Source organism: Rhinopithecus roxellana, chromosome 5 (assembly GCF_007565055.1).
Source record: "Rhinopithecus roxellana isolate Shanxi Qingling chromosome 5, ASM756505v1, whole genome shotgun sequence".
NCBI lineage: Eukaryota > Metazoa > Chordata > Mammalia > Primates > Cercopithecidae > Rhinopithecus > Rhinopithecus roxellana.
In genome coordinates, this window is record NC_044553.1 from 135,891,070 (window position 1) to 135,912,285 (window position 21,216).

Below are 21,216 nucleotides of genomic sequence, written 5' to 3' on the forward strand. Positions count from 1 at the left end.
GTGTCGCCCGGGCTGGAGTGCAGTGGCCGGATCTCAGCTCACTGCAAGCTCCGCCTCCCGGGTTTACACCATTCTCCTGCCTCAGCCTCCGGAGTAGCTGGGACCACAGGCGCCCGCCACCTCGCCCGGCTAGCTTTTTGTATTTTTCAGTAGAGACGGGGTTTCACCGTGTTAGCCAGGATGGTCTCGATCTCCTGACCTCGTGATCCGCCCGTCTCGGCCTCCCAAAGTGCTGGGATTACAGGCTTGAGCCACCGCGCCCGGCCTCTGTTGTCTTTTTCTTATTAGAGAACTCAGATGCAGTAAGTTTTACTTCTAATTATCTTCTATGGTTAGGTCTACAACCAGGCAGGTATTTATATCTCACCTTATTAAGTCATTCATATATAACCAAGGGAAGTAGATCACTACTTAAAACTCTGGTTATTTCCCTATGGTTGAACTCTAGACTCCTGTAACCAATTATCTGGCACCTCCATCTTAAACTTAACATATCCTTAACTGTATTAAATTCTTCATCATTCCCTCCCAAACATGTTCCTCCTGCAGTCTTCCCAATATTAGTAAACAAAAGTAACATTTACTTTTATCCTGAGAAGTTGGCAATTTAATCCCTCCCAACTGCTTAGGATAAAAGTTCTGGAGTCATCCTTAACTCCTACTTCTTTCTCGTATCTCCACCTAATCCATAAGCAAATTTTGTCAACTCTACTACCAAAATACGTCCAATATGGGACCATGTTTTTGCTACCTCTTGTTACCATCTCTCTTACAGTTTATTTGGAAGGCATTAGCCCATGCTCATTCCACAGTATTCTATTTTTAACACAGCAGCCAGGGAGGTCTTTTAAAAATCTATGTTGGGGAAATGGTCATATGGTACGAAATCTCATTTATGCAGGATGAGTAACTTCTGGAGATCTAAAATGCTGTATGGTAACTATAGTTAACAGTACTACATTGTATATTTGAAATTTGCTAAGAGAGTAGATCTTAAATGTTCTCACCAAAAAATTTAAAAAGTAACTATAAGAGATGACTGGTAAGTTAATTAGCTTGACAGTGGTGAATATTTCACAGTGTATATTAAAACATCATGTTGTATATTTTATACAATGTTTGTCAATTATACCTCAATAAAGCTGGAAAACAATATGTCAGGTCACATCACTATGCTCAAAACCCTGCAATTGCTTCCCTTTTCACTTGTCATAAAAGCTTTAACTTTAGGTTAAAAGGCCATACATGATCTGGCCACTACTCTTCCCACCTGCCCTAAATATTCTGACACCTCATCTCCTACTTATCCCCTTCTTTCTCATACAATCCAGTCATATTGGCCTGCCTGCTCTTCCTTGAGCCACACTAGGCATACTCCCATCTCAGTAGTGTACTTGCTGACCCTTCTGTGTGGGATGCTCTTCCCCCAGAAATCTACATAGTTTGCTTCCTTACTTCCTTCAAGTATTTCTGCTAACAGTACCATCTCAGAAGTGAGGGCTATTTGACCACTCTCACCTTCCGGCAATTTTATATCCTCCTTCCCTGTATTATTTTTCCTCCATATCAATTATTACCTTTTACTATACTACATCATTAACTTTTGTCTGCCTACACTCACTAGAATGTTGACTGTTATATCCCATCCCCCTACCCACTGTCTAGCAAAAACACCTTGTGTCTAAAAGAGAACCTTGCACACAGCAGATGCTCAATATGAACTAAATAGATGAAAGAATGAATAAATGTACCAGGTAAGAATTCAGTAATGAAAAAAACCACCCTCACAGAATTTCTTGAATTATAATTAGGACTCGACTTCCCACTCTAATTGAATTAATACACCAATGTAGACCACTAAGTAAAGTCAGAGAGAAAATACTGGCAGATTTAATGATGAGAAATGCACTAGAGCCTACAAGGTAGAAAAACTCCGGATTATTTCACCATATGAGGGAGCTGAATTATTCAGTTAGATACCTAATTTAAGTTTTGAGATTAAAATAAGAGAAAATCAAGCCTATCATTTGAGTAATAATGCAATTTTTAAAAGTACATTGCTCAGAAGTTTAAAAACTTCTGGTACAGTCCCAAACTGAAGACCCACTTTTTTATTATCTCCTGTTGCTTCAGCTTACTAAGGCAGAGATTACTCTCCATTTCTATACTATATCTGAAGTATCTAAATTTTGCTTATATGTACCTAACTTTATATGCAGTAGGAAAAAAAAGATTTTCTAAAATAGATGTATTTTGTTCACCAAGTAAAATTCAATTCAGTAATGAGAATGTCATACCTTTTTCCACGTGAGTTTTGATCCCGGCTCTTCTCTCCCTGGCTTTCTGAGCCATTTCTCTAAGTTTCTCTTCGTGTTTTTCCTTCTCTTTCTGAGCCATTTTTCTCTCTACTTGGGCACGCATTTCCACAGCTTCGCGAGCCTGTTAGTAAAGCCACATGTTAAACAGGGCACTATCATGGGATAAATATTTATGGCTATCATCCAACTCCCTAAAATCTGGCTAGTAAGAGTAATCATACAGAATTCAGATTTGTTACTGCTAATTAAAACAAAGAATCTTGTCCACTAAAAGATATCCTGCCTGGAAGACACTGCAAGGTCAGCTTTCCTCTCTGGGAATATTTTAGTGATTGAAATTATAGTGACCCCAATTAATCTTGTAAATCAAGTGTTTCACTAATGCTTTCTCAGAAACAATCTAAAAAACAAAAGTAAAGCCAGGCATAGTGCCTCTCTCCTGTAATCCTAGCACTTTGGGAAGCCAGGGTGGAAGGACTGCTTGAGCTCAGGAGCTTGGGACCAGCCTAGGCAACATAGTGAGATACATCTCAAAAAAAAATAAATAAATAAAAAGGGACTGGTTACATTTTCAAAATGAATCAAGTCAACTCAAGATAAAATCTTAACTTACATCTGCTAGATAATTTTTATAAGAGTACTCACTGTGATACAGAAGACTTTTTTTATGTTCTAAACACATGCTATGATGCGTGTGAACTTCAATATCATGTATTAATTCCACAATATTTATATTTATATATATTTTTTGAGATGAAGTGTCTTACTCTGCTGCCCAGCCTGGAGTGCAGTGGTGTGATCTTGGCTTACTGCAACTGCCACCTCCTGGGTTCAAGATATTCTCCTGCCTCAGCCTCCCAAGTAGCTGGGATTACAGGTGCACACCAGCTAATGTTTGTATTTTTAGTAGAGATGGAGTGTCACCACATTGGCCAGGCTGGTCTTGAACTCTCGATCTCAAGGAATCCACCAGCCTTGGCCTCCCAAAGTGCTGGGATTATATGCATGAGCCATTGTGCCTGGCCTAATTCCATAATATTTAATACATTATGTAATATTAATAGACAGCCAATGCTATGAACGCCATTTTATGTAGCATTCATTAGAATGTTTATCTGTCTTTGCCTGCAACTGTCTTTTTGTGGGACATCGACATCTAAAATACAGGAAAATTTGAAATCAAGAATTACGAAACCTAGCAATCTTCATAAAATGGGATCATCCCAGCAAACCATTATTCTGGCATGTTGTGAGGGAGCTGGATCACTACTGTGGGGTGTATGTACACATCTACAAAGACTGGGAGCATGCAGAGAGCTGCCAACTAGCAGCTGCCATTTCTGACACACGTACCATGGGTGAGACTCTCTCTGGGTGCTTGGTACTATAGTTAAATTATCAGCACCTTAGGTAACCAAGAATGGATTTTAAAAGTAACAAGAGCATTAAACAAATTATAATAAACCAACCTTCCGATCAGCAATGTAGAGGGCTTCTGCCAGTTTGGCGAAATTTTCATTTATGTGTACTGTCTGTAGTCCTCTTCCATCAGCAGCCAGACGTTTGTCTAACGGAATTGTATAACCCTAGGGTGAAAGTAGACAGAAAACCCAGTCACAGAAGTGCTTCAATTAATTATTTGAAGTTAAATTAATTTAATTTTTTTCGAGCTGAAGTCTTGGCTCTGTCACCCTGGCTGGAGTGCAGGGGTGCCATCTTGGCTCACTGCTACTTCTGTCTCCTGGGTTCAAGTGAGTCTCCCACCTCAGCCTCCCAACTAGCTGGGACTACAGGCGTGCGCCACTACACTCCGCTAGTTTTTGTATTTTTAGTAGAGATGGAGTTTCACCATGTTGGCCAGGGTGGTTTTGAATTCTTGACCTCAGGTGATCCACCCTCGGCCTCCCAAAGTGCTGGGATTACAGGCATGAGCCATCAAGCCTGGCTAAAATAAAATTAAAATATGCTCACATTTTAAGACCCACTTAACTGGGGTTCTTTTTCCTTATATCTTTCTTCACAATGATGCAAAATTAACAGCAGCTATCAATGAGTGCTTTATGCAGAAGATCAAACATATCTATGGTCTCATTTAACCTTCATAATAACTCTATAAAGCTTCTAACATTATTGTGTCCATTTCACTGATGCTTTGGTAACATCCCCAAGGTCATACAGGTAATAAGTGGACGACTAGGCTCTGGAAAAACAGATACTTGTGCTGATAATTGTGGATTTTAATAAAAGGAAATCAGTGTCAAACAGCTCAACAGTTGCTCCTCAAATAAATGTAACAGTCAAACAAAGGCAGAATAAATCACTATAATCTTAGTATCTATAGGAAGTTAAATCTGCTGTACTGTCTTAATGATCTGTTATATTCTTAAAACCCTGAAGTTTTAGTAAATAGAAAAAAAAAAAGGCTGGGTGCAGTAGCTCAAGCCTGTAATCTCAACACTTTGGGAGGCCAAGGCAGGTAGACTGCTTGAGCCCAGGAGTTCAAGACCAGCCTGGCAACATGGTGAAACCCTGTCTCCACCAAAAATACAAAAAAGTAGCCAGGCATGGTGGGGCATACTTGTGGTCCCAACTACTTGGGAGGCTGAGGTAGGAGGAATGCCTGAGCCTGGGAGGTTGAGGCTGCAGTGAGCCATGATCACACCACTATACTCCAGCCTGGGCAACAGAGCGAGACCCTGTCTCAAAAAAAAAAAAAAGAAAAAAAAGAAAAAAAGTTTGCTAAACCACTGATATTCTACATTCTAAAACTTTGCATCCCATTTCAATAACTCAAGAACTATACTTGAATATCTATGTAACTTTCAGGCTTAGTTTTATTTTCCAGGTACCTGACTAGTCTCTCAAATGTTGACCTTTAAGTCCATGGTCTCATAAAAATGAAGCATTTCAGAACCAGCTCAAGATACCATCCAGTTACATAATATTCATCAACTCGAATCAGACCAGTCAACAACCTCTTTGTTTACGGTGAGTACATAAATTCTCTTAAGAAACCTGAAATGGCCTTCTTTATCCATCAAAAGTAAAACCATGAACTATGATTCAGGGAAGAGGAAAGAATAATTAGGAAATCTATCCCACAATCAACAGATTTCTTAACAACTCCTAGAAACTTTGGCGATTATTAGAGACATATAGCTTAAGCCTTCACTACTACAGAGCCAAGTAGTTGAATATAAAAGCACTTAAAGTATCCAAACATTTACTCTGTTCTTGTCATATAATCTCTTATACCAGTTTACTTTCTTTTGGAAACAATTTTTAGACATAAATTTGAATTTTCTAAATACCATCTTGTATTTACATGGCACTTTATTATACTTATTCCTTCTCTATGTGTTTCTGCTAGCTACAATTCACTAAAAGAACTGATATGGGGCCAGGTGCGGTGGCTCACACCTGCAATCCCAGCCCTTTGGTTGGCCAAGGCCAGCGGATCACAAGGTCAGGAGATTAAGACCATCCTGGCCAACAGAGTGAAACTCCATTTCTACTAAAATACAAAAAATTAGCCGGGTGTGGTGGCTTGCGCCTGTAGTCCCAGCTACTCAGGAGGCTGGGGCAGGGCAATTGCTACAATCTGGGAGGCAGAGGTTGCAGTGAGCTGAGATCATGCCACTGTACTCCAGCCTAGTGACAAAGCGAGACTCCATATCAAAAAAAAAAAAAAAAAAAAAAAAAAAGAAAACTGACATGGTATTCATGTGCCTGGCATACTAACATTTCTATTACATTAAAAAAGTCACCAAATTGGGCATTCCTTTTTGAAAATACTCAGTTAAGCCATGTGTTGTTTCAACTACAGTTACGCAGGCTGTAGTTGTTTTATTGGTGTTTTCCAGTAGGTTATAATACTAACAGAGACTGATTTGACAACTTAATTACCTTTGCATTTTTCCAGTTAGAAATACAAGGAGGAATCTTCCACTCTTGTTGTTCCTTTACAGTCATCTGAGAGAAGAGTGAAAGAAGAGACAGGTTTAGATTTATAGTCTACAAAGTAAATCTTAAGTATAATCTTTATCTTCAAAGATAGCTCCATATACACTGACATATGCACAGACACAGTAAAAGGCCAACAGTCCATTTGTTTGCTAGCATTAGTTTACCATATAATTCTAGTAATAACTTTGAACTAGTGGGAAAAATGAAAAATAATCTAGAAATTATTCTTGACAGTTATAAATGTTGGCTAGTATTTTTCCATATTTAAAGTGATGCGACTTCTTTTTTCTTTTTTTTTAATTGAGACGGAGTTTCGCTTTTGTTGCCCAGGCTGGAGTGCAATGGTGCGATCTCAGCTCACCACAACCTCCACCTCCTGGGTTCAAGTGATTCTCCTGCCTCAGCCTCCCAAGTAGCTGGGATTATAGGCATGCGCCACCACGCCCGGCTATTTTTTTTTTTTTTTTTTTTTTAAGTAGAGACGGGGTTTCTCCATGTTGGTCAGGCTGGTCTTGAGCTCCTGACCTCAGGTGATCCGTCCGCCTCGGCCTCCCAAAGTGCTGGGATTACAGGCGTGAGCCACCATGCCTGGCCAATGTGACTTCTTTTGGATGAAAAATTGTTCTTTTGATTAACAAAACATATCTTAAAAAGTCACTCAAATTATCAGGGACCTAATAAACCCATATATTCATTTCCAATAACATCCTTTAACTGAAACAGCAGACCCTGTCCATTCCATTAAAAGTAGGGTTTGGGTTACTAATAACAAAACGTATAGCTAACATGTTATATACATTCTCATAAGCATTCTTGAAACTTCATCTTGAAAAATAAAAAAAGAAACTACAAGTCAATGTGGTGACATGCACCTGTACAGGCATAGGGAGGTTATCTATAAAATTAACAACTGTAAGTAGAAAAAAAGATTTTGGACTACAGCAAAGAATACCTTTCGGCTAGGAGAATGCATGACAGGTGCAGGAGGAGAAGGTGGTCCCCGGGGAATTTTCTTATTAATCCTGAAGTATAAATCAAAACACAACCACAGAGTGATATAGTTTCCTCCCTTTTAGTCACCATACCAAGTCTCCCCTCCTTTTTCTTGCATAAAAGTTTCAAACACAGACAAAAACAGAGATTGTATAATGATATACACTTACCACTCCACTTCGACAATGAATAAAACTTGGCCAACTTTGAAACTGTTACTCATCCCACCTCCACAACATTACTGTCATTTTGCAGAGTAATATACCTTTTTTCCATTTTAAAAAGCAGCTTGAGGCTGGGTGCGGTGGCTCACACCTGTAATTACAGCACTTAGGGAGGCCGAGGTGGGCAGATCGCCTGAGGTCAGGAGATCGAGACTATCCTGGCTAACATGGTGAAACCTCGTCTCTACTAAATATATAAAAAATTAGCTGGGCATTGTGACAGGCACCTGCAGTCCCAGCTATTCAGGAGGCCAAGGCAGGAGAATGGCATGAACCCAGGAGGCGGAGCTTGCAGTGAGCTGAGATGGTGCCACTGCACTCTAGCCTGGGTGACAGAGTAAGACTCTGTCTCAAAAAAAAAAAGGCAGGTTTATTAAGATAATTGACATTTACTAGGTATATATATTTAAAGTACATAATTTGATTAAATTTTGACACAAATATGCACCTGTGAAATCATCATCACAAGCAAGATAGTGAACATGTCTATCATCCCCAAAAGTTTCTGCTTGCCCCTTGCCTATTCCTCTTGTCCCTCTCATCTCCTCTCTGTCCCTACCTCCTTCCCCAGAGGCAACCACCGATCTTTCTGTAACTACAGGTTAGTTTGCATTTCCTGGAGTTTTATATAAATGGAATCATACTGTATGTACTTGTTTTCGTCTGGCTTCTTTCACTCAGCATAATCGTTTTGAGATTCATCCATATTATTGTGTGTATTAGTAGCCTATTCCTTTTTACTTACTTGAACCTTGGAGGCTCCATTGGATCTTTCTGCATTTCTACCATCCGAATAACCCTCTGTTTAGCTCCAGAGTTGAATGCCACTCCTTGCTGAGATGGTGTATATCTGAAGAAAGCAGATAAAAACTAAAGGTGTAATTAGTTCAAGCTTTCAGTAGGTACTTTCCTTCTATTACAATCTTAAGCTAGACTACATTTTCAATTCCTTTCGCAAAGTATTAACAGAAAATTAACATAATATTTAGACAAAGCAGACAGCAAGAGGGATAAAAGAACATAAATTACGAGTTACAGTAAAAAACTTGAGTGGTATTAGTTTGCAAATAACCCATCCTCATACGTTTTCCAACATGGAAGGTGCAGTGTTCAGTTTCACAGACAAGCAGTCTAGAAAATAGTACCTATTTGGTATGCCTGCATCTGAGGAAAAAACACTCATAATAATCCCAGCAGGCAACTTACAGTTAGCAGTTTTTAATTAATCCTAGGTTATAAAACAGAGAAAAAAATAATGACAGCAGCCCTACCAACTCTGAATTTTCCCTTAATATCTGTATGCGATTCATCTCTCTATGCAGATTTAGTCAAGTGAAACGTCTCAAAATTTACAAGTATTATAAAGATATCTATTACCTATAAATAATAATTGTGATTTAGGTCATACACCACAAGTAATTGTTAATTTCTAAAAATAAAAAATATAATTTGAAAATAGCATAGGGCCAGGCCGGGTGGCTCATGCCTGTAATCTCAGCACTTTGTGAGGGCGAGGTGGGCGGATCATCTGAGGTCAGGAGTTTGAGACCAGCCTGGCCAACGTAGTGAAACCCTGTCTCTACTAAAAATACAAAAATTAGCTGAGCATGGTGGTGCAAGCCTGTAATCCCAGCTACTCAGGAGGCTGAGGCAGGAGACTCGCTTGAACCCAGGAAGCAGAGGTTGCAGCGAACCAAGATCGTGTCATTGCATTCCAGCCTGCATGACAGAGCGAGACTGCGTGACAGAGCAAAACTCCATCTCAAAAAAAAAAAAAAAAGCAAGCAAGCAAGAAAGAAAAGAGCATAGGCTGGGCACAGTGGCTCACGCCCATAATCTCGGCACTTTGGGAGGTTGAGGAGGATGGATTATTTGAGGTCAGAAATTCGAGACCAGCCTGGCCAACGTGGTGAAACCGTGTCTCTACTAAAAAAAATACAAAAATTAGCCAGGTATGGTGGTGGTTACCTTAATCTCAGCTACTCGGGAGGCTGAGGCAGAAGACTCTCTTGGGAAGCAGAGGTTACAGTGAGCCAAGATCACACCACTGCACTCCAGCCGGGGCAACAGAGCAAGACTCTGTCTCAAAAAAAAAAAAAAAAAAAAAAAAAAAGCATAGAAAGAGGCCAAGTGTGGTTGCTCAAGTCTGTAATCTCAGCACTTTGGGATGACAGGGCAGGAGGACTGCTTGAGCCCAGGAGTTTGAGAACAGTCTGAGCATCACAGCAAGACCCTGTCTCTACAAAAAATTAAAATATTAGCCAGGCATGGTGGCATCAAGGCAGGAGGATCACTTGAGCCCAGGAGGTGGGTGCTAAAGCGAGCCATGTTGGTGTCACTGTACTCCAGCCTGGGCAAAGGAGAGACCTTATCTCAGAAAACAAACAAAAACCAAAGTGGACACCTTAAAAAATTCTGCTTTCAACTGTCTGCAAAGAGAGCACACACGCTTCAAGTCATTATTCAAAACAATGCATTCATAATGGTTGCTAAGTGGGTTAGTGAAAGAATACCATGACCCCTCAAGCTGAATCAAGTTCAAAATGAAACTAAGTCTTCTAGGCATGATTCATACCGGATATACTGAGCAGGAGCCAGTTTGTCAGCTGCCCGAACTGGCATGGCTGCGGCGACCTTCTGTGATACAGATTTTTCTAAGGCTACTCTTGTCTTTTCTGTTATCTGAAATAGGAAATATCACATTGAGAGTCTGGAAGTTAATCAGGATGTAAACAGTCATCGAATATATCAATTCCCAGTTACCTCTTTAATAGCTTCTTCATCGGGCCTTTGCAGGTCTGGATCATCTGCATTCATAACCTCCTTTGGAACCAGGTCAGTGTATTTGCTATAAATGACCTAAAATGTTCAAACACAAGCAGGCTTAAAAAAAGCAAACAATGAAAAGAAACCTCATTAGCCATTTCAGGTATGTTTTCTCAGCACACTTAAAAATTTAGGACACTCAGATATTATCTTTTAGATTTTAAAACCAAGGAAGTTTAAAATATATACACAAATTGCTACCTTGGCTGTAAGTCAATAATTTTCCCTTGACCTCATGCATTTAAATTGAGATCTTCTAATCAAGTCAGTATCCAAATAAACCATGTCAACAAAATCGTGCATCGATGATTACTAGAACTTGAAATTAATGATAATATAAATTACCTATAGCACCATTATCTTGGATTACAAACTCATCAGAATTTAAGTCAGGTTACCAAATAATTTCCAAATTCACTGGGCCTGAAAAATTTTATTGACCTCATCCTACTTATAATGCTTCTCTTTTTTGTCATCAACTCTATTAGACTAAGAAAATAAACATGTGCCATAGATAAAAAACCCAGAACGCTTTCTTCCATGAAAAGATAAAAGAAAAAAATAAAAATAAAAATATATTCTACATATACAACTTATTTTATATCCATTATCCAAACTGAGGCCTGTTACATGACTTCTACTAGGCCCAACATTGTTTTTATTAGGCTGACACTGATGTGGCAGGCTCTTAACAAATAGAGTATTGGTTACTTTCAGGTCCATCTATACTTCTTAAATATTTTCATAAAAAGTTACATGGCATATTTTAAAGTAAAAAAGAGATACAGAGGAGCCGGGTGCGGTGGCTCATGCCTGTAATCCCAGCACTTTGGGAGGCTGAGGCGGGTGGATCATGAGGTCAGGAGATTGAAACCATCCTAGCTAACATGGTGAAACCGGGTCTCTACTAAAAACACAAAAAATTAGCCAGGCGTGGTGGTTAGCACCTGTAGTCCCAGCTACTTGGGAGGCTGAGGCAGGAGAATGGCTTTAACCCGGGAGGTGGAGCTTGCAGTGAGCCAAGAGTGTACCACTCCACTCCAGCCTGGGTGACAGAGGAAGAAACTGTCTCAAAAAAAAAAAAAAAAAAAAAAGAGAGATACAGAAAATTCAATAAATAATAGGCATTCTACCTTTAATGCTTTCATCAGAAATTCTTTGAGGTACATAAAAAGAAAGGACAACTTATGAATATCAATGAAAATGAAATTCCTAGGCACTTGAGATTTTCAACAAATTTCTTTTTGTAGAATTGTTTACCACTGCCAAAGTCTTACATTAATAAGTCTATCATACATCATTCTTTAAAACAATTTAAAGGAAATGCATGTATTTCTAATTTTCTACTCCAAACAACAGAGCAAAAAAGTGTGAGCCACTTTACGGTTTATGCAACTTGACCTGACTTTGCCTATGCCTTCAATCTCCCCTTACAACTAACTCTCACTTTCTCACTAATTATGCTTCAGTCACACTAGCTCACCTTCTGTTTCTTGAACATAACATACTTTTTTCCAGTTCCAGGCCTTTACAGAGTTCTGTTTATCATTCTTCAAGTAAGCTCTCAATCTGTCCGTCTCAGATCAAAGAAGGCCCTCCTTTACCGAGGCTTCTTCTGATTGCCTTGGTAGCAACCCCTCCCGACCCAACCATTTGCTCCATAGCACTGTTTACTGTGATCAAGACTGTTCACAGCATGGAATTATCTACTTGTTTATTATGTCTCCCCTATTAAAACAATAAAAACAGGGCTGGGCGCGGGGGCTCACGCCTGTAATCCCAGCACTTTGGGAGGCCAAAGCGGGTGGATTACCTGAGGTCAGGATTTCAAGACCAGCCTGAACAACATGGTGAAACCCTGTCTCTCCTAAAAATGGCAAAATTAGCTGGGCATGGTGGTGGGTGCCTGTAATCCCAGCTACATGGGAGGCTGAGGCAGGAGAATCGCTCGAACCCAGGCGGCGGAGGTTGCGGTGAGCCGAGATCATGCCATTACACTCCAGCCTGAGCAACAAGAGCAAAACTCTGTCTCAAAAAAAAAAAAGTCTCTCCTGTGCTTATAATGATGACTGGTCCACAGGAGATATTTGATCAATATTTTTTGTACAAGTGAATAAATAAATGAATTTTAGAGATATTCTGTTACACGCTAGCTAAAGGTGTTTATAGGTCGGGAACAGTGACTCACGCCCATAATCACAGCATTTTGGAAGGCCAAGGTTGGAGGATAGCTTGAGCCCAGGAATTCGAGACCAGCCAGGGCAACACGGCAAGACCCAACTCTATTTTAAAGAATGGATAGATGAATGAATAAATAAATAAATTTATATTTTAGGCCCTACAGAACTTTCTATAAGCTACTGATTTCCCAGAAAAAACTATCTCATGGCTATACACTAAAATCTCCAGCTTGTTTTTCTCAGGAATGAGAAAAGGGATCAAGTAAGAAAGCCTAAGATGATTTAGCAAAAAACATGTACTACTGATATGTGAGTTATTAGTGTCACCATACTCTAAGAGTGTTGATTTTGGAAGGGACCATAAAAGCTCACTCTACTGAAAAGAGTGAGGTTCAGTACATTAAGATCATACAGCTACTAACTGCCTCAAAAGTCTTATTTCCTCTCAGCATGGAAAAACCTATACAACCATAAGCTGAAAATTATATAACAATACTAGAAAAAAATACCAGTTCTATGAAGAGTTAATCATGAAGAGTTTATCACTTCTCCACAGCAATCATTATAGGAAAGGATTCTAAGTAAACGGCTCCCTGGTAGTCATGTGTGTTCAACATAAAGTGTCAATACTAATTTAGCATACAAGAGTCATTTGCTGCTCCTTATTTGGGCATTCCAAAGTTAATAACCCTTCAAATGAACATCAATAAGATTCTAGCATCTCACAAGGCTCAGTGAAGGACATATGAAGAGCAAGGTCCTCCGTAGTAATTAATTATAAAACCCACCCCCAATTTTTTTTTCTTTTTCTTTTTTTTTTTTTTTTGAGACGAAGTCTGGCTCAGCCCAGCCTGGAGTACAGTGGCCGGATCTCAGCTCACTGCAAGCTCCGCCTCCCAGGTTTACGCCATTCTCCTGCCTCAGCTTCCCTACTAGCTGGGACTACAGGAGCCCACCACCTCGCCCAGCTACTTTTTTGTATTTTTTAGTAGAGACGGGATTTTACCGGGTTAGCCAGGATGGTCTCGATCTCCTGACCTCGTGATCTGCCCGTCTCAGCCTCCCAAAGTGCTGGGATTACAAGCTTGAGCCACCGCGCCCAGCCTCCAATTTTTTTTTTTTTTGAGACAAAGTCTTGCTTTTGTTGCCCAGGCTGGAGTGCAAAGGCGTGATCTCAGCTCATTGCAACCTCCGCCTCCTGGGTTAAAGCCATTCTTCTGCCTCAGCCTCCCAAGTTGCTGGGATTACAGGCGCATGCCACCATGTCCGGCTAATTTTTGTATTTTTAGTAGAGATGGGGTTTCGCCATGTTGGCCAGGCTGGTCTCGAACTCCTGACCTCAGGCGATCCACCCGCCTCAGCCTCCCAAAGCACTGGGATTACAGGTGTGAGCCACGGCACCTGGCCGAAACCCCACATTTTATAGTCTGAGAATTAAATGTGCTGAGGAAACTGAGTACATTCCAGGAGGCAAATGGGCTGGGGAGCATTATCTGAAAAATACAATATACTCTTGAAAGTATCAGAAGCACAAATAAGCTTTGTGAACAAGATAAAGTAGTAACTCATCTGTAAAACAGATATTACAGAAAACAGGCAAATAACTAGACTAAAAGGATAAGCCTGTCAAAACATTCACTATGTGAGGTAGAAAGAAAACGCTATCTAGCTTAGCTACTGTGTGAAATCATACAAACAACATATAATTTATCATGGGGTCAGTTTAAAGTTGTTACAATTTTTTAGGGGTAATATGTTGGAGGCATTCTTTTGGGTATAGTATATGTGTAACATTTCTTTTCTTTAAGAGACAGGGTTTCATTATATTGCCCAGGCTAGTCTCAAACTCCTGGCCTCAAATGATCCTCCCACCTCAAGCTTCCCAAAATCCTGGGATTACAGGCATGAGCCAACGCACTTGTCCTGTATGTAATATTTCTTACATAACTATTTCAGAAGGAAAAATACATACACCAAGCCCTTATTTCAAGATTTATCACTTGGCCGGGTGCGGTGGCTCACACCTGTAATCCCAGCACTTTGGGAGGCCAAGGTGGGCGGATCACCTGAGGTCGGGAATTGGAGACCAGCCTGACCAACATGGAGAAACCCCGTCTCTACCAAAAATACAAAATTAGACAGGCGTGGTGGTGCAGGCCTGTAATTCCAGCTACTTGGGAGGTTGAGGCAGGAGAATCACTTGAACCCAGGAGGCGGAAGTTGCGGTGAGCTGAGATCATGCCACTGCACCCCGGCCTGGGCAACAAGAGCAAAACTCCATTTCAAAAAAAAAAAAAAAAAAAAAAAAGAAAAAGATTTATCACTCAAATCATAATGAGGAAAAAAAGCATTTGGTTGTATCAAGGTTTACACTAAAAAAACTTTATCATTCCCAATTTTGCATTACTAATAAGTCGTATACACAGTACTCATTTCACATGTAGAGAGATCAATTGCCTTAGACTTGTCCTAGAATATTATGTCTTAGAATCCTCACTGATTCTTCTCACCTCTTATACCTACCACCTAGCATTTTCCATTCTTTCTCATTCACTGTTAATATTTCAGTGAGAACTCCCTGGTTTCTGAAGAATACCAGACTTCTTGGAAGTAAATCAGAAATCTTGGTCCAAATTCAGAAATTCAATAACCTGTTCAGTCTCAGGAATAACAAATTTTTTAAATTCTATTTTATATATTATGCAGCCCATTTCTATTTCTTCTAAAACAGGAAAATCAGTGATTGTCAAACAGGGCATCACTGCCACCTCTAACTCCTCTCTCCCAGTGCCTTTGTAAATGTGTGAGGTGTTTCTAGTTAAGACAATGGGGGTAGGATGGGGACACTACTAGGATTTATAGGTAGTGCCACTTATGCTAAACATTGTACAATGCTAAAGACGGTCCCAAACAATCAAGAAGGGCTCCCCCAATGCCAATGGTGTGTAATAATTACTCAATTAATGTTGAATTATTCAATGCATTCCAAACTTCATGCATGAATCTATCCACTTCTAGAAAACAAACAAACAAAAAGATATAAACCTGAAAAGTGGTCCCAGTTTGGGGTTCTAGTGGCTGCATTACAGACAAAAGGAATGATCTGGCCGGGCACAGTGGCTCATGCCTGTAATCCCAACACTTTGGGAGGCCAAGGTGAGTGGATCACCTGAGGTTAAGAGTTCAAGACCAGCCCAGCCAACATGGTGAAATGCTGCTTCTACTAAAAATACAAAAAAATTTGCTGGGCATGGTGGTATGCGCCTGTAATCCCAGCTATGTGGGATGGTGAGGCAGGAGAATCACTTAAACCTGGCAGGCAGAGGTTGCAGTAAGCCAAGATTGCACCATTGCACTCCAGCCTGGGCAACACAGCAAGCCTCCATCTCAAAAAAATAACAAAATAAATAAATTAAAAAAAAAAAAAAAAGAAAGAAAAAAAAGGAACAATGCTTTGGAGACCTTATTTGGCCAAGATACTAAACTCCAAAAATAAATAGTTCAGTCTGAACAGTTCTACTCTATTTCGAATACAAAATAATCACCAATACAGACAGTGATTTAAACATCATTCCCTAGAAATCAGATAAAACTCTTGGTTTCTAGTCTTGAAATATAATGCAAAATGGACCAAAGCTGTATTTCATTCAAAATAACACAACCTGCCAATGCCAAATTGTTGCCCTTAGATGTTGCTTTTTGCTACCAAATGGGACTGGAGAGGTAGCACATACCAATAAAGAAGAGTGATTACCCCCAAGGAGAGATGCACCAAAACAAAGGCAACTGAAGTGAAGTGAAGGCCTCCATGATATAGGGTAAATTTCCAGTATATGTTCTCCATGTATAGGGGCCTAATTTTCCTTTTGCAGGAGGGGACTATACTTCCTCACTGGCTTCAGGAGAGGTGGTTTTGTGTTATACAATGAAAACCACTATTATTCGCTGAACAAACACTGGTGGATGCCTTATGTGTCAAACTTTCAGGCAGTAAGGCATCAAAGAGGGAAATACAAATATATAATCCCTGCCTTTAAAAACATTATAGTCAAATGATATAGATTATGAGTGAAGATATAATTACAACAAAAGGTGATGACTGCTATGATAAACATTGGGAGTAGAGAAGAGGGACACTCAGTCTAGCCAGGGAAGGTCCAAGACAACACCCTGGAATAGTGAAGAGTGAGTTGAGAACGGAAAGCAATAGAATTAAGTCAGAGAATGAATAAGGGTAGAACTTTCTAGGAAAAAGAATATCCATGGGAAGTCTCAAGAGACAATGTGTCATATTATGGGAGCTACGAGTAGTTCCTCATGGCAAATATTTATAGGGAATGCCTGAACATTTTTTCTTCTTGGTTGGGCATAGTGTCTCACACCTGTAATCCCAGCACTTTGGGAGGCTGAGGCAGGTGGAGTGCTTGAGGTCAGGAGTTCAAGACCAGCCTAACCAACATGGTGAAACCCATCTCTACTAAAAATACAAAAACGAGCTGGGCCTGGTGGCAGGTGCCTGTAATCCCAGCTACTCAGAAGGCTGAGGCAGAAGAACTGCTTGAGCTGGACAGGCTGAGGTCGCAGTGAGCTGAGATTGCCCTACTGTACGCCAGTCTGGGTGACAAAGCAAGATTCAGTCTCGGAAAAAAAAAGTTTTTTTCTTCTTAACCACCTTGGCTGGGTGCAGTGGCACACAACTGTAATCCCAACACTGTGGGAGGCCAAAGCAGGCAGATCACTTGAGCTCAGGAGTTTGAGACCAGCCTGGGCAACAAGGTGAAAGAAACCCTGTCACTACAAAAAATACAAAAATTAGCCAGGTGTGGTGGTGTGCATCTGTAGTTCCAACTACTCAGAAGGCTTGGGTGGGAGGATCACTTGAGCTCAGGAGCTCAAGGCTGCAGTGAGCCGTTATTGCGCCACTGCACTCCAGCCTGGGTGACAGAGCAAGACTGTGTCTCGAAAACAAACAAGAACACCTATAATAGTATTTATTTTATAGTGAAAACAAACAGAATGGCTAAAACTGAACTGTTTATTTTTGGATTTCAGTATTCTGATGAGAGTCAGAGCTAGGCCAGAAAAGTGAGTAAGGGGTCAAGCATGCCACAGCAGCTTAGTCCTTACCCATGGAAGCCATAGAAAGATTTTAATTGTGCACACTTGCGTGTATGTGTACATACATGATGAGAGAAAGAAACAGACATAGATGAATTTGTTTGTTCACGCCAGCAAGACAAATGGCAATGAGATGGTTCCAGGCTGCAGTAATCAAGCAAGAAATGAAAACGGCCTGAACTAACTAGCAGAGAGGGGAATATACTTGAGAAGTGTTAAGAAAATAAGATAGTTTACAGAGACTAAATAGATGGAAGGTCTGAGGGAAACAAGAACCAGAATGATTGCTAAGCAGAGAGAACATATGGGCAGTATGTGTCACATGTGAAATTTGAATAGCCTTTGAGCCAGTAAGTCCACATCTAAGAATTTATTTTAAACAAATAATCACGTTCAACAAGATATTTGTATGTGGATCTTGAATATATTTGTCTGTAAAACTAAAAACCACCAATGCTTAACAAAACTAGCAGATAACCACATGATGGAATCCTATACAGATTAATAAAAAAAAAAAAATGAAGTAGACCTATATGTACTAATAAAAATTGTCAAATATGTTAAGCAAAAAACCAAAACAAAACAAAACAAACCAAGTCAAAGGAAGTTATGGGCACTAGAATTCCATTCATGTAAACAAAAGTTTCTAAGTGTGTATGTATATGTAAAATGAGGATATAAACATCTAAATCCATAACAAAAATGTGGAATTATATGCATCACTGTAGTAACAGCAGTTACCTCTGGGAAGTAAAATAGGAGAAAAGTGGGCAGTACTGTATATACTTGTGACATATACTTATCGTATCTTTTACCATAATATATTATTTGCATAATTTATTTTTTTCTTGAGACAGAGTCTTGCTCTGTCACCCAGGCTGGAGTGCAGTCGTGCCATCTCAGCTCACTGCAAGCTCTGCCTCCTGGGTTCGTGCCATTCTCCTGCCTCAGCCTCCCAAGTCCCTGGGACTACAGGCGCCCGCCACCACGCCTGGCTAATTTTTTGTATTTTTAGTAGAGACTGGGTTTCGCCGTATTAGCCAGGATGGTCTCGATCTCCTGACCTGGTGATCCACCGCCTCAGCCTCCCAAAGTGCTGGGGTTACAGGCATGAGTCACTGCGTCTGGCCTATTTGTATAATTTTTTTTAAATCAATATAATAGTAAGAAAAAATGACTCCCAGGCTTTCAGCATAAACAATTACGTAAATACCACTACCATTTACTGAGTTAGAGAAATAGCAAGTAGATTAAGTGGAAAATTATGCATTTAAGTTTGGATTTGATTAGGTAGCACTTTAGGGAAATCTAGATACACTTGCCCTTGTAGACAGTAAGATATAAGGACCTACAGCCCAGCAGAGAATACTGGGCTGGACACAGATTGAACAGTCTATCAGCATATGAGTGGCAAATAAATTACATTAGTTAAAGAGAATGTGCTGTGTTTTTTGGTTAGAGTCACAGAATGATTAAAAGAAAAAAAAATATATAAAGAGAATGGGCTGTAAAAAAATATGTTAAGAGACTTTTGCCAGAGAGTACCTCATTAAACTGGTTTAGGTGAGGCCATTTTGTAGTGAACTGAAGAGTGAAAGGAAAGTGAAGAATAGGGCAAAAGCAACTCCTGAAAGAAATCTGAAAAAAGTGAAGAAAATTAGGTGGTAGTTAGAGGGAACACTGAGAGTAGGTACTCAGGGAAAAGCCTATCTTTCAAAAGATAAGAAAGACCAGGCGGCCTCACGCCTGTAATCTCAGCACTTTGGGAGGCCAAGGTGGGCGGATCACAAGGTCAGGAGACTGAGACCATCCTGGCTAACGCAGTGAAACTCCATCTCTACTAAAAATACAAAAAATTAGCTGGGCATGGTGGTGGGCGCCTGTAGTACCAGCTACTTGGGATGCTGAGGCAGGAGAATGGCGTGAACCTGGGAGGTGGAGCTTGCAATGAGCTGAGATTGCGCCACTGCACTCCAGCCTCGGTGACAGAGCAAGACTCCGTCTCCAAAAAAAAAAAAAAAAAAAAAAAAAAAAAAAAAAGTAGCCAGGTGTGGTGTGTGCCTATAGTCCCAGTTATTTGGGAGGCAGAGGTGAAAGGATCACTTGAGCCCTGGAGGTCAAGGCTTCAGCGAGCCATGATCACACCACTGTACTCTAGCTTGGGAGACAGAGGAAGATCCAATCTCAAATAAATAAAATTAAATTAAAGCCATGATCATGTGTTTAGCAAAGTTATGGCTTTACTGAAGTGGTTGTTATGAAGCAAAAATAAAGCAGAAAACAAAGGCCAGGTATGGTGGCTCACACCTATAATCCCAGTGCTTTGGGAGTTAGGAGGCTAAGGAGGGAGGATTGTTTGAGCCCAGGAGTTCACGACCAGCCTGGGCAAAACAGTGAGCCCTCTGCTCTACTAAAAATAAAAAAATTAGCTGGGCATGGTGGTGCGTGTCTGCAGTCCCAGCTACTCAGGAGGCTGAGGTAGGATGATCGCCTGAGCCTGAAAGTTCAAGGTTGCAATGAGCTATGAGGGTGCCATGGTACTACAATCTAAAAAAGAACAAACAAATGACAAGAAAAACAAGCACATTCAAATGCTAACAGGAAAGAGCCATTAGAAGAGGAGAAGTGAAGAACTGTTGAGATTAACTAGTAGGTAAGGTTCCTAAAGGAAGAGGGAAGGGATTGAGATCCAGAACACATATGGCAAGATTAGGTATAGATCGAGGTGCAGTGGCTCACGCCTGTGATCCCAGCACTTTGGGTGGTAGAGGCAGGATTGCTTGAGCCCAAAAGTTCAAGACCAGCTTGAGCAACATAGGGATATCCCACCTCTACAAAAAAATAATAAATTAGCCGGGCATGGTGGTGCACATCTGGGGTCTCAGCCACTCGAGAGGCTGAGGTGGGAGGATTGCTTGAGCCCAGGAAGTTGAGGCTTCAGTGAGCCAGGATCATGATCACTGCACTCCAGCCTGGGCAACTGAAGAAGACCCTGTCTCAAAAAAACAAATAAAAAATAAAATAAAAAAAAGATTAGATTTAGACAGAGAAGGCATTTCATGCAAAAAACGAAAGTAAAAGTCGACTGCATAATTGTCTTCCCTCAAAGCTCAGCAGCCATGATGCAGAAGAAAAGGATGGGTTGTTAGTGTTATTTTAGAGGGTAAATTGAAAAAGTTTGCAGGGTACAGAGAGGCAAACGATAGGTACTGAAAGCTCTCAAGTATTTTTCCAAACATCATCAGTTCTAAAGAAATCTTTCACTTCTATCTTGAGTATTTATTTACAAGAAAAAAAAAAAAAAAAAAAAACTAGGTCTTCTTAAAAATAGTTCCTTGGCCCTGAGTGTAGCTGTTCTGTGATGAGATTATTTTAAGCATTTTATTTTTGGCCTATGGATTACTTCGTAGCAGGGCCATCCTAAATCTGGATAGCAAATGCTAGTTTTGTATTTAATCTAGGGCAAAAGAAGTTTGTGTAATTTATTATATTCAAATGAACTATTAAATATCTAAGTACTCTAAGTACATGGAGGAAATCAGTAAAGACTACAGGAAAAAACTAGAAGAAACTACAGGAGAAATTAAAAGT

At 40.2% G+C, this 21,216-nt stretch overlaps 1 protein-coding gene across 3 annotated transcripts in view; it reads right to left on the reverse strand.

Annotated features, from left to right (window-relative positions):
- Positions 1–21,216, reverse strand: part of SNW1 (SNW domain containing 1) — a 44,439-nt gene that overhangs the window by 11,277 nt on the left and 11,946 nt on the right. For all 3 annotated transcript variants that reach the window (XM_010382729.2, XM_010382728.2, XM_030931534.1), the window contains exons 4-10: positions 10,265–10,360; positions 10,077–10,183; positions 8,247–8,351; positions 7,237–7,306; positions 6,225–6,290; positions 3,788–3,904; positions 2,298–2,439 (exon numbers count right to left, since the gene is read on the reverse strand). In XM_010382729.2, the coding sequence (XP_010381031.1) occupies positions 2,298–2,439; positions 3,788–3,904; positions 6,225–6,290; positions 7,237–7,306; positions 8,247–8,351; positions 10,077–10,183; positions 10,265–10,360 (703 nt within the window). The remainder of the gene's footprint in view (positions 1–2,297; positions 2,440–3,787; positions 3,905–6,224; positions 6,291–7,236; positions 7,307–8,246; positions 8,352–10,076; positions 10,184–10,264; positions 10,361–21,216) is intronic.